Here is a 14050-nt window from a genome sequence, read left to right as displayed (position 1 = left end):
CTGTTTTATTGTATCTGCCTTATTCCGCAGTATCTGAGAGTGGACACTACCCCCCAACGGTGCAATGACGCCAAGCAGAAATATATAAGGCTGGGGAGTGGGGTATTCTTGCACAAGACCCTTTAATGGGAAACCTTAAGTGCTGCCATTGAACAGATTGCGTAGAGTTAACCTATCCATTTAGAGCGAGTGTCTGCTAACTAAAAAAAAGAAAAATGTCCCTTAAGAAGGCAACATCATGAAATAGAACCTCAGAACTAGAGATGGGAGAATCGAGATGCAGGACTTCAATCCATCAACCAGGGAAGTACACCCTGACCTCTAGATAGGAAGCCTGTGAATTTCCTTACCTCCCGGCATTCTGGCCTCCTCTGATTATCTAGACTGCCATGACTTCTATGTACACGGCACTTCTGTGCGTAGGTGCTCAAGTAGGATGCAGTCCCGTATGCAGCAAAGAGCAAATACTCGGCACTCAAATATAAACTGGTATTTTCAGTAAGCTTGATCAGATACAGCACAGACGTTTCGGTCTAACATAGACCTTCATCAGTGTGCAGTGTAGATGATCTGCTCAGCTTGTGAGTGAAAGTAGCGCTGGTGTAGATCACACGGTGTCCACTTCTACGTGCGTCCTGCCACAATGATGATGTCGCACCAGCTCTGACTAATGAAAAGGCGATCCGGGAATGTTGAGAGTTAAGAAAATTTGCAGATCTCCTGTCCTGCACTCACAGACTACTGCCCCGGCCAATGGACCAGAGCCCTAGGTATCGATTCTCCCATCTATAATAAGAGCCATTGCTCACTTTTCAAATTCCTCCCACGACTATGGTAAATGTAAGTATCACTGCTGAGAACACGCCAATGGACTAGGCAGGGATAATGGCATTTAACGCTTGAGAATGTTGAGTGATTTGCTGCAGTGGTCATGTGGATCGATGCAATGTCACCACTGAAGGACAACTAAACTCAAAGTGTCCACATTGGAAAGTAGGAGATTGGATATATTTTATATGTTATCACTTTGTCGATTGTTAAGATTTGGTTGAAATCCCAAATAACCCCTTTTATAAATAAATCCACAACTAAAGCAAGTTCAAAAACAGCAGTGTGTGTTTAAACAGTTAAAGACAATGAAGAACACTTGAAGGTAACATGCTTTACTAAAACCTCACCATAGTTGCCTCTTTTTGAATACTAATGTAATGTCCTTGAGAATTATCCAAGGCTGTGACAGTTGTGACAAGACATATTAAGGCTGCTTAAGAAGGCATTTATGAGCTTTGTTCTTCCAGTGCATTATTCATAGAGGCAAATGGGGAATATAATACTTTCCCTTATTTAAGGCTTTTTTTATAGTAAGGTATTATTTCAATCAAAATTACAATGAAGCCGGGCTATAATCACGGTGCTTTAATTGCACTTACAGGATTCCCTAATTGAATGTAACATTAAAAAACAAACAAGTAATAAGTAAATTTTAGTGCAGCTACTTTATTGCATTCCCAATTATAGAGTTGTATTCATGCTGGAAAAGTCACAGGCAATATAAAAGCCTTGATTGTTCATATTAATTACACTCTTATGGCGAATAAAAACATTGTCATTGTCATTTTTATATTAAACAAAGTAATAAAAGAAAAAGCTCTGCATTGTGCCAATTAGAAGTAGTACCAACCGATATACAGCCAAAGTACTGTATATCCATGAGCATCCATGCAACTAATGCACAGTTCTACCTGGGGAAAAGGTGTCATGTGGTTATTATAGGTTATGTCTAGGTCCCCAAAGGCAATTTGCGTTTTTTAATACACTGTACACTAATTTCGGTGTCTAGATGTTCACTGGGTCCTAACGAGTTCTTATTTTGCTTCTCACTTCAGCCGTTATCTCACCGCTTCTTACACGAGCACACAATTCAGGGGACAATGGAAATTCTGCATTCATTGCACCCCAAACACTCTGCTCATTCATGCAGGCATCCATATGTACAAGTATGTGGAAAGCCAAAAATTGCACGTTGTAGTTATTCTTTCCAATGTCACCATATGAAATGTCATACCATCATAATTGAAATTCCCCCCTTTAAAAGTAGAATTTTTAGCATTGCTGCTTTTTTATATACAGGTATATTATTTGCAATGCCACAAGCAGAGTACAGACTGCTATAAGCAAAAGCATGCATTCTGCTATGTTCTCAAGTATTACAGTTGGTTTGGGCTTCTGATATAGCTGATAAGTGTTTGCTTTCAATACTTTAACACTTAAAGGGGTATTTCCATCTCCAAGATCCTACCCCAATATGCAGTAGGTGTTACAATATTAGCAAATACCTCCAAATAGAAATGTAGTATAGTCCTTCTGATATAGACATGTCTCTTACCTCATGTGCACGGCATTGCAGCTTAGGTATACATGGTTATGACCACGAACAACTAACTGCCACTATATGGCCTTGTGCCCACAGGGCTTTTTTCATGCTTTTTTCCTTGCTTGTTTTTAACCGATAAAAAGCAAGGAATTACATCCCAGGAAAGTCTATGAGAATTGTGATGTGCTGTGCCCACAGTGCTTTTTTTCCTTGCTTTATTTGTTGCTGAAAAAAGAAGTGAATTGTTGCAGCTTTTTCCCCTATCTCAATACATAAGAAGAAGCATGAAAAGCAGCATGAAACAAGCATGAAAAAAAAGCATGAAAAAAAAAGCTTTTTTTGTGCTGAAAAAACCCCCACTGTGGGCACATATCCTATGAGTGGATGTAACCATAGATGCCTAAGGTGCAGTGCCCTGCACATGAGGTAAGAGACATGGTTATATCAGGAGAACTATGCTACATTTCTAATTGAAGGTATTTGCTATTATTACAACTACTACATATTGGATTAGGATCTTGGAAATGGGAACCACCCTTTAAAACCGTTCACCCATGCAGAAGTCGTGGTTCATTCGTGACTCTGCTGACGGGAACACAACAGTCTTGTATGTGCGTAAGATGCAGTGCAGTTCAGCAGCCGGTTTAGACATCGCAGACCATAAATGTCGGATGTAAGAAAAAAGCCATAGAATAAACCCACAATCTGACGTGGATTTTACTGGCAGAAAATACTCATGTGGATTTATTGAACAGATAATTTTTCCCAACATTATTATAAAATGATAAATTTGGCACATTTTCAGAACTGAAAATACATGAAAAACAAACATGATGTTTCACAACCCTCCAAATCAGGATACATATACAGCAAAATATATGAATAGACTGAATAATTGGAGACTTGCCTTAAATGAGACTCCATGACTCGTTCTATGCGTTTATAGAAAGGCCGTGAGGTAAAATACCCGCTCCAATAGTGATCATCCCTGTCTGCGTATGTGAAGAAATCGCCATTTAAAACTGGGAAGAAGGATGGGCTGCTGGACTCATCAATACTGGTCGTTCTTCTCAGAGCTTTAAAAAAATCTGACAGGGTACCAAACTTTGCCTAAAAAAGGTTAAATATATATAAGACATTGAAAAAACTATTACAAAAAGTTGTAATTTTTTAGGCAGCTATATATATTTTATATATATATTATAGGCATAATAATAAATACAAATAAATACAGGTATAATTAATTCTGACACGTGGACACTTTTCCCAGTCTATATGAAATGCATATAAGGAATATATAAAATAAAAAAGTTGAGTAACACTGTAAACAGTGAGCTCCAACTATAGGACCAAAAATAATGAATATAAAAAAAAAAAAAGCAGATAACTAATCTAGGTAAAGCAAGTCCTTAGATGTTAAAGTCAGAGAGAGGTGCAGGAGCTGAAGAATCACTTTATGTAACTGTCAGAATGGTCTTCATGGTCCTGCACAGTATACATGATATATAGACTGGCATTTCTCCTGGCAAACATAGATTGTAGCACTGTGCATGAGACTGGGACTACTTGCCCCAGATGTTATCACCTAAGGCCAAGTGAAGCTTGGAAGCCCCAACAGAACCACTGAACGGGGAGAGGAACGCAGTGTGAAAGAAGCCTAAACCAAACTAGGGGTGCAACTGTCAGAGGAAAAGTATAATAGAAACACGTGCACTACTTCTGCATTTTTTTACCCACTCATGGTTTTGGCTTTCAAATACGGAGGTATCACCAAAATACTGAACGTGTGCATGTGGCCTAAAAGGGTTCTCCATTGACAACTTTTACAGCCTATTGGAGTTAGTAAGAATAAAGTTTTACTTACTGACCTTTTCTGCTGCTCCTGGTCTTTTTGGACTTTTTTGATCTCACAATCTATGGCAGTGACATAACAGTCACAAGACCGCTGCAGCTCAGCAGATCTAGATGACCGAAGCCGATAATCACAGTGATTGGCAGCAGCGGTCATGTGTACAGATGAGAGAACCCGAGGTTTGGTTTCGAACCGAACACCAACTTAAAAAAACAAAGCTTGGGTTCGGAGTTTGGATGCTTTATGTGTAAATTTAATTGCGCGAGCAGCTCTGTGCTGTGTTCAGGTACACTTGGTGCTCAGCCCTGTGCGAGCCATTTGCAGTGTTTGAACGGTGCACAATGGGGGTAACAGCGTGATCAGATGTAAAAAAAAATAAAAATATGAAAAAGCTTACCCAGCCTCCCTTGAAAGTGACCTACTTATGTCTGGTTGTACTGTATGTGGGCGGAGACAAACTGCCGATCAGCGATTCCGAACCTCCTCGGGCCAAGTTCGGACCAGTGGATGTTCTGTTTGCTGCCAGTGAACCAAATCTCCAAAGGTTTGCTCACCTTTAGTCATGTGCGCTACAGTCCTGAAATCACTGACAAAGCCTGTAAACCCCTGGAGCAGCAGCAGGGAGCCAACACTAGAGCAGGGGTCAGTAAGTAAAGCTCCGCTAGGCAAAAAGAAATTATAACCTAAGGAAACCCTGTACACTGCACTGATTATCCAGCACTCATGCCGAAATAGAACACATATTGTGATGCAGGTTTCAATCTACTAGAATTCCGTTAGGAAATGCAGTAGGCAGTGGAGCAGAGAAAATATATTCTCAATCTGTTCTTAAGTGAGCATGAAGACACACTGGATGCTATTAAATTTAAAGGGAAAATTGCCATCAGTCCTCTAGGAAATCCAGGATTTGAATCTGAAATTCTAAAAACCAACCTTAACACGGAGCTCAGGGTGAGAGTTCATGTAATCAAACAGCTTTTGATAGTTCTGGTATTGCTGATCCCACTCGGAGCTGTCACTGTAGCGAAAATCATCACCCAGTGGGACTAAGAGCACTTTAGAGCGGTAGAGCTTTGACTTCTTTCTGTACTGATCTAAAAGCATCCAGGCTCTGCAATGAAATCCAGGAAAAACATGGATAAATACTTGGGAACACAGCAAAAAAGATAGGAGCATACAAATATACGACATGTAAAAATACAGATACAACGTAAAAGTAATCTAGTAATACCTGTGCTCTATATTGCCCTCGTGAATAGGCTCGGGCGGCACTCTCCAAGGACAATTGATTCTACCTCCAGGCAGACGCTTAAAATCAAACTGGCAGCAGATCTTTGGGTCTGGACCACACGTATGAGGAATATCATAGCTGTAGAAAGGCATCATGTGGCACAAAATGTCGGTGCTACCTCCCAAATCTAGAATTAAAATACATGAATAAATAAAAGCAGCGTAACAAAAGCATTACATGATGAAACAATAGCAGAACGTATCTGAAACACACTCCTGGTACCCTGCTACTTCAACACTGTATTGACCCCTAATACTATATTGTACAGCAGCCCAGAGTTTATGTAGACAAATACATTAGAAGTAATTATAAAATGGAAAATTATGAAATATTCTAGTTTTTACAATGGATACTAGAGCACAAACAATATCTGTGATAGGACACGGAGATGAGGAACTTTTTACTCACCTGTCCTCGGAGCTGGTGTCCATGGTGCTTCTGCTTCCGGGTCTGCACTGCAATGAATGTGCAATGAGTGAACCCTGAAGCAAGTGATAGCAGTGCCGAAACCGCACCGATGTGACAGGTGAGTATAGAAAATTATTTTAATTTCAGACACTTGTTTTCTCCGGTACGTGTCACACGGATCACATCAGTGTGTGGCCCACATGACAACAGTGCTGCTGGAGAAAGACTGACTCGTCTCAGTGAGGAACACATGAACAAGCGGGTGCTCCATGTGGACACATGGTCTTTGTGAAAACACTGATGTGTGTGCAGTCACATTGATTTTAATGGATCTGCGTATGTCCGTGATTCCAGTATATATGAAAACTGCGTCATACGTACCGGAATCATTGACGTGTGAAGGGGGCTTTATACACACACAATAACGGCGAGTGAAATTACAGCTCTTCCAATTATGCCCGATACTGTACTTGATTTCTCAATGAGCTGGAGTGATAAATATGCACTAGGCTTAGGCCAAATTCATACGTGGCAGAGCTGCTGTGCAGATTCCACCCTGCAAGACCACAGTTTTTACAGTAGTAAAATACAAGGCAATTTAGACGTCAGCTCTTTATATGAGAAAAATGGACAGAGTTTCATTGGTGATTTTCATCAGAGATTTGTAAAAAAAAATTTTGTCACCAATGAGGGAACAAAAAAAAGAAGTTTTTCCACTTTCACCTATGAGTCAGTGAGAAAGAGCAAACAGATGGCATCCAAGTGCGGTCAGATTTTTTTTTTTCACAAACTTGCGTTGTCGATTTTGATTCTACATTTGGGTCAATAGACACGTCTGTGATTTTGCACTCAGAAATAAATCTGACATGTGAACAGCACCATAGACGGTCACGAGTGTTGTCCATAAAAAAAAAAAGAAACAAGGATAGCATTTGTATGTGGAAAAACTGATGTCTGAGTGCGCGTTTAATGGACTGATCAAAATCCCTGTCACATGCTGCAGAATGAAGTCACGGTGCGGATAGTGTGACGGATAGAATATATAGGGGGGTCTTTAGATTAATTATGAACTACATATGGGAATCCCTGAATATGCCTTACACAGATAGGTTTGTTTCAAATTTCTCTAAAGTTAACCTTCCATTTTTGCAAATTTTTCTGTTTTATCGTAATGAAAGGTGAGTAAATGGTCATAAGATCAGTCCAACAGCAAAGCTTAGAGAAACAGAACTCTCCACACTATAAGCCTGCGAGGCACATACATTGCATCTCAAACTATTGCGGATCTCCACAGAAGCAATCTCCTGACATTTCTTTATCACTTGTCAGAGGATAAAAATATGGACAAAACTGAACACTCCCTTTGAAGCCCTGACAAAGGTGAAATGTTATTTTATAATTCAACATTAAGTAGAGCAGAATTCAGTGATGTGAAAAGTCTCAGTAGGGACCTGTAATGTGTATGTCCTGGTGGCAGGTTAGCCGCGGTAGAGAAGCAAAGAAGTTGTGGGATGGAAAGAATATTAAATCTTTTGGCCACATTTTTCCCAGCCCAGTAAATAGGTTTTAAAGGATTTATTATTCAGAATACCTCTATAATATTCTTAACAGTTAAACACATTTGTTTTTATTCATGTACTAGTACTAGTCATGGGTGGTCCTGGACTGTGAAAGTCCGGATCCTCGCGGTTTCAAGTGTACTCGAGTGCCGCACACGGGCCCAGAATTCTCAGGGAATTCCGGGTAATGCTCCAGATCCGGCAACCTGGGTAATTAAATAAAGCAAAGATAAAAGAAAATAGGGATGAAGCAAGTGCTTCATACTTGAGTTTCCGGCGCAGACATAACTCTTTCCGGCTTTCTCACTTTGTTCCGGGGCTGCTCATTATTGCCAATCCATATGCACTGCTTCTCCCGCCCACCAGCAGTCCTGGCATCTGTGATTGGTTGCAAAACTGTACAGAATCTACATCAAAACCTTTTTTTTGTTTTTGTTTTGCATTTTTGGGCCAAGAAATGCAAATTTGGTTTTGACATTTTTACACCATATTCATGCACCCAATCTACACCTACTGGCAAAACAAATTAATCAAAACCGCACGCGGTATGATGTGAATTTTTATCAGGAGTTCTAGATTGGGTGCAGGAATATGGTGTACAAATTTTAGCTCCAAATCTACATCTCTTGGCAAAAATAAAATAAATAACAGTGGTTTTCTGCCAAGAGTTGCAGGTCTCACCTGAGGTGAGGTCAAGTTACCTGTGATCAAAGATGAAGGACCGTGGGAACCTCCAGCTGTGACCGCAACTAACCTGAGTGATGTCCCAGCTCATATCGTGGCTCATTCTCTGCTTCAAGCTCACAGCAGATGGTCATGTTCTATGGTGCTTGCTGTGACTTCAGATGCAGCAGAGCTGGAATAGTCGTGGGTCCTTGTGTGGATTATGTCGGACCTGAGTATTTTGGGAGTTAAAGGGGTGAAAAGAGGGTGGTTTTTTTTGTATTTTATTTCAAATAAAGCATTTTTTCGGTGTTTGTGTTTATTTCTTTTCACTTCCAGATCAGTGTCTCAAACACCAGGACTGTCTGTGGGAAGGGAAAGCAGTGCATAGGGATTAGCAATAATGAGCGACCCTGAAAAAGGAATGAGTGGCTGCAGGAGTAGTTAAAGCCGCACCAGAGGCTCGGTAAGTATGAAGCGCTTGCTCCAATTTCCCTATCCCATTTGCCACCATTTTTATACACCAGAATCTGGACCCCACAGAGTTGCATGCGGACCGGTGTCTGGCCAGATATTTGTAATCACTTTCGGACAGGAGCCGGATTTTTTTTTTTTTTTTATCCGGTTAGATCCGCCAGTCCCGGTTATCTGAGATTTCTGCTCATCGCTACTAAATATCACCCAACACCGCCAATTAAAGGGTTAATCTCATCATCTTAAGTGGGTTAAATTGTTGTGTTAAAAAAGGCACCTTAAAAACCTTCTTACTTGAATTTTCTTTTTTAGTTTGCTTACTACTCGTTGCTTAGGTTATCAGCCACCCCAAAGTCTAGCAAAAGTGACTGAACTTGGTCAGTATTCTTTCCAATAGAGCTTGTAAGCATTGCTTTGAAGCTTTCAAGCTCTAAGGAGTGCATTGTCAGTTCCTGGCCCCAGCCAGCTCCAGAGCCACTGCGCTACTATGATGCAGCTGAGGAAAAGTTGCCTCAAACAGATGTAGTATGAAGCAGTGCTGAGAATGCTATCCTCGCCCACACCAGGTTCTATTTTGTACAACGTCTATTGACAGTGAGCTGCTTATCATAGTAGGGGGCATGGTCACACACAGGCTTGAGTGGCAGCTAATCACTGCAGTGGCAATCAACTAGTGTAAAGTAAAGTAAATTACAGAACACAGTATGATAAGTGACCCATAGCTGAATTCTGTGTTTTAACCCCTATCTCCTGCTGTCCTCAGGTTACACAGCAAAAACCTGCTGACAGATTCCTTTTAAGCAGGAGTGCATTTCCCTTAGCAACCAGGGAAGGTGGTGAGCAGTGCCCTCCTGTTCGATGAGACCACATCTTAAACTTCAGATGTGGCTCTAAGCTAAAAAAAAACAAAACAATTTCACTTCAGTTAAAAGGATAAGAAACACCCAGTCCTACCTACATACTTCAGTACATACTGTACACATTAAGGAATGCACAGGCTTGGCAATAAGTCTCCTGACCCAATCTCAACAATATGCCTGAAGCTGCTGTGTTTGGGTCTGGAGACCTGCAGAGAATCTCTGCAAAAACACACAAATGTGTGAAACCATCCAAGATACGGAAGTTGTGAGTAGAGCGCTCGCCAAGCCGACAGCTACAATAGCTCGCTTTACTTCTCCATATAAATTAAAAGGGGTTTACCACAAACAAAGTTCAATTTAAAGTTGATTTTAATCAATAAATCTTTGAATAATAAATTCCACAATTGGATGGGTTTTTTAAAAAAACGTTCCTGTGCTGAGATAATCTTATAAATATGTCCCTGATATGTGCTGTGTCTGCCAGTACAGGGACATGGTCTGAACGTAGCACATGTGCACAAAAGATTATGGGGTCACAGTTGATTCTTTTTGTGAGGTTAAGTATTTCCCTGCCTGTGTTCAAAAAAAAGTGCCTTACTTCAAAGAAAGAATAACTTGAGATAAAGTTCTGTAATGTTTATACACTTTATTTTACTTTCTCCCCTGCCCAGGAGATGTGATATGATCAGACCATGTCCCTGTATGGTCAGACACAGCCATTACACAGTACATAGCAGGGACACATATACAGCGCTGGCAAAAATTAAGAGATTACTTCCAAATTTTCAGTTTTTCTGATTTTTCTCTTTATAGGTATATTTTTGAGGAAAATGTAAATTGTTATTTTATTCTATAAACTACTGACAACATGTCTAGGAATTTCCAAGCAATACATTTTGTATTTAATTTCTGAAAATAAGAAAAGGTCAAAATAACAAAAAAATGCATTGCTTTTAGACCTCAAATAATATAAAGAAAACAAGTTCATAATAATTTATTAACAACAATACTAATGTTATAATTCAGGAAGAGTTCAGAAATCAATATTTTGTGGAATAACCATGATTTTTAATCACAGCTTTCATGCGTCTTGGCATGCTTTCCACCAGTCTTTCACACTGCTTTTGGGTAACCTTATGCCACTCCTGGTGCAAAAATGTAAGCAGTTCTTCTTTGTTTGATAGCTTGTGACTATCCATCTTCCTTTTGATTACATTCCAGAGGTTTTCAATGAGGTTCAGGTCTGGAGATTGGGCTGGCCATGACAGGGTTTTGATGTGGTGGTCCTTCATTCACACATTGAGTGACCTAGCTGTGTGGCATGACGCATTGTTCTGCTCGAAAAACCAGTCCTAAGAGTTGGGGAACATTGCCTGAGCAGAGGGAAACAACTTTTTTTCAGGATAACCTTGTATGCGGCTTGATTCAAACGTATAAAAAAATTCCAATAACTAGTTATGTGTGTGTAAAAAAAATAAAAATAAAGTACACAAATTTGGTATTGTCGTGTCTATAACAACCCGATCTATAAAACTGACACTAGTTAACCCCCTTCAGTGAACACCGTGCATATATATATCCAAAAAAATGTTTTTTTATATATTAATATATATATATATATATATATATATATATATTAATATATATATATATATATATATATATATATATATATATATATATATATATATATATATATATATATACACATACATATATATATATATATATATATATATATATATATATATATATATATATACATACATACACATATATACATATATATATACATACATACACACATATACATATACACACACATATACATATATATATATACACACACATACATATACACACACATATACATATATATATATACACACACATATACATATATATATATACACACATATACATATATATAGATATATACACATATACATATATATATACACATACACATATACATATATATATACACATACACATATATACACACATACATATATATATACACATACATATAAATAAAAATACATATATACAGTGCCTACAAGTAGTATTCAACCCCCTGCAGATTTAGCAGGTTTGATAAGATGCAAATAAGTTAGAGCCTGCAAACTTCAAACAAGAGCAGGATTTATTAACAGATGCATAAATCTTACAAACCAACAAGTTATGTTGCTCAGTTAAATTTTAATAAATTTTCAACATAAAAGTGTGGGTCAATTATTATTCAACCCCTAGGTTTAATATTTTGTGGAATAACCCTTGTTTGCAATTACAGCTAATAATCGTCTTTTATAAGACCTGATCAGGCCGGCACAGGTCTCTGGAGTTATCTTGGCCCACTCCTCCATGCAGGTCTTCTCCAAGTTATCTAGGTTCTTTGGGTGTCTCATGTGGACTTTAATCTTGAGCTCCTTCCACAAGTTTTCAATTGGGTTAAGGTCAGGAGACTGACTAGGCCACTGCAACACCTTGATTTTTTCCCTCTTGAACCAGGCCTTTGTTTTCTTGGCTGTGTGCTTTGGGTCGTTGTCTTGTTGGAAGATGAAATGACGACCCATCTTAAGATCCTTGATGGAGGAGCGGAGGTTCTTGGCCAAAATCTCCAGGTAGGCCGTGCTATCCATCTTCCCATGGATGCGGACCAGATGGCCAGGCCCCTTGGCTGAGAAACAGCCCCACAGCATGATGCTGCCACCACCATGCTTGACTGTAGGGATGGTATTCTTGGGGTCGTATGCAGTGCCATCCAGTCTCCAAACGTCACGTGTGTGGTTGGCACCAAAGATCTCGATCTTGGTCTCATCAGACCAGAGAACCTTGAACCAGTCTGTCTCAGAGTCCTCCAAGTGATCATGAGCAAACTGTAAACGAGCCTTGACATGACACTTTGAAAGTAAAGGTACCTTACGGGCTCGTCTGGAACGGAGACCATTGCGGTGGAGTACGTTACTTATGGTATTGACTGAAACCAATGTCCCCACTGCCATGAGATCTTCTCGGAGCTCCTTCCTTGTTGTCCTTGGGTTAGCCTTGACTCTTCCGACAAGCCTGGCCTTGGCACGGGTGGAAACTTTCAAAGGCTGTCCTGGCCGTGGAAGGCTAACAGTAGTTCCATAAGCCTTCCACTTCCGGATGATGCTCCCAACAGTGGAGACAGGTAGGCCCAACTCCTTGGAAAGGGTTTTGTACCCCTTGCCAGCCTTGTGACCCTCCACGATCTTGTCTCTGATGGCCTTGGAATGCTCCTTTGTCTTTCCCATGTTGACCAAGTATGAGTGCTGTTCACAAGTTTGGGGAGGGTCTTAATTAGTCAGAAAAGGCTGGAAAAAGAGATAATTAATCCAAACATGTGAAGCTCATTGTTCTTTGTGCCTGAAATACTTCTTAATACTTTAAGGGAACCAAACAGAATTATTGTGGTTTGAGGGGTTGAATAATAATTGACCCTCTGAATAAACTTTTCACAATTTAAAAAAAAAAAAATAAAAAAAGAAATAAAATTTTTTTTGCTGCAGTGCATTTCACACTTCCAGGCTGATCTACAGTTCAAATGTCACAATGCCAAGTTAATTCCGAATGTGTAAACCTGCTAAATCTGCAGGGGGTCGAATACTACTTGTAGGCACTGTATACACATACATATAAATACACATACATATAAATACACATACATATAAATACACATACATACATATATATACACATACATATACACACAGCTGACAAAAAAATGGGAAAAAAAAACAATCAAAAAAGTCATATATAAATAAAAATGGTACCACTGAAAACGTAATATTAAACGTCATAACAAATAAAGTTCGAGCTCTCAGAATAGAGAGAAAGAAAAACTTTTCCTTTCTATAAAATAGTTTAGTTTATATAGTGTAAAAGCTTCAAAATATATCTAAAAAAATCTATATAAAAAAGTGGTATTGCTGTAATCGTACTGACCCAAAGAATAAAGCTGTCTTGTCCTTTTTAGGACACTGTGACTTACGTAAAATTAAAAAAAAAAAAACAATTCCTGTTTTTTCTTGATTGTGTCTCACAAAAAGCGGAATAGAAAATGATCCAAAAAAAATGGTGTGGCCCAAAATGGTACAAAGAAATACAAATCATCCCACAAAAAAAAAAAAAAAAGCTCTCACATGACCGTTGGCAGAAAAAGAGCAAAGCAAAAAAACTATAGCCTTCAAAATTCAGTGATGCAAAAAACCTTTATTTTGAAGAAAAAAAACCATTTAGTGCGATAGTAGCCAAACCTAAAGGATATACATCTGGTAGAATTGTAATCATACACACCTGAGAAATAAAACCACCTTATCACATATACCGCAAGGAGAACGGCGTAAAATATAAAGTAAATTCTTCAATTACTGTTGTTTTGTTCATTCTTCCTCCCAAAGATCGCAATATGGGCGGCTCATATGTATCCTGCACTCTACACTGAGCGCTTACACTGGGAATTCCGTGTAAATCTCTGAAAAACGTGATTCAGACAAAATTCTCAATGGAAAATTCACTGTAATGAGGCAGAGGCAGTCAATTTGA

At 39.0% G+C, this 14050-nt stretch overlaps 1 protein-coding gene across 1 annotated transcript in view; it reads right to left on the bottom strand.

The window, feature by feature from the left end:
- LOC142279935 (alpha-mannosidase 2-like) overlaps window positions 1-8302 on the bottom strand; it is a gene marked incomplete at its 3' end in the record, with an annotated part of 29180 nt that extends 20878 nt beyond the window's left edge. The window contains exons 1-4 of the mRNA XM_075332719.1: window positions 8239-8302; window positions 5458-5644; window positions 5160-5337; window positions 3282-3484 (exon numbers count right to left, since the gene is read on the bottom strand). Coding sequence (XP_075188834.1) covers window positions 3282-3484; window positions 5160-5337; window positions 5458-5644; window positions 8239-8302 — 632 coding nt within the window. The remainder of the gene's footprint in view (window positions 1-3281; window positions 3485-5159; window positions 5338-5457; window positions 5645-8238) is intronic.
- Between the last annotated feature and the right edge of the window lie 5748 nt (window positions 8303-14050).

This window comes from Anomaloglossus baeobatrachus, unplaced genomic scaffold (assembly GCF_048569485.1).
Source record: "Anomaloglossus baeobatrachus isolate aAnoBae1 unplaced genomic scaffold, aAnoBae1.hap1 Scaffold_4453, whole genome shotgun sequence".
In the NCBI taxonomy this organism is placed as follows: domain Eukaryota; kingdom Metazoa; phylum Chordata; class Amphibia; order Anura; family Aromobatidae; genus Anomaloglossus; species Anomaloglossus baeobatrachus.
This window is presented reverse-complemented; position numbering and strand designations above follow the sequence as displayed.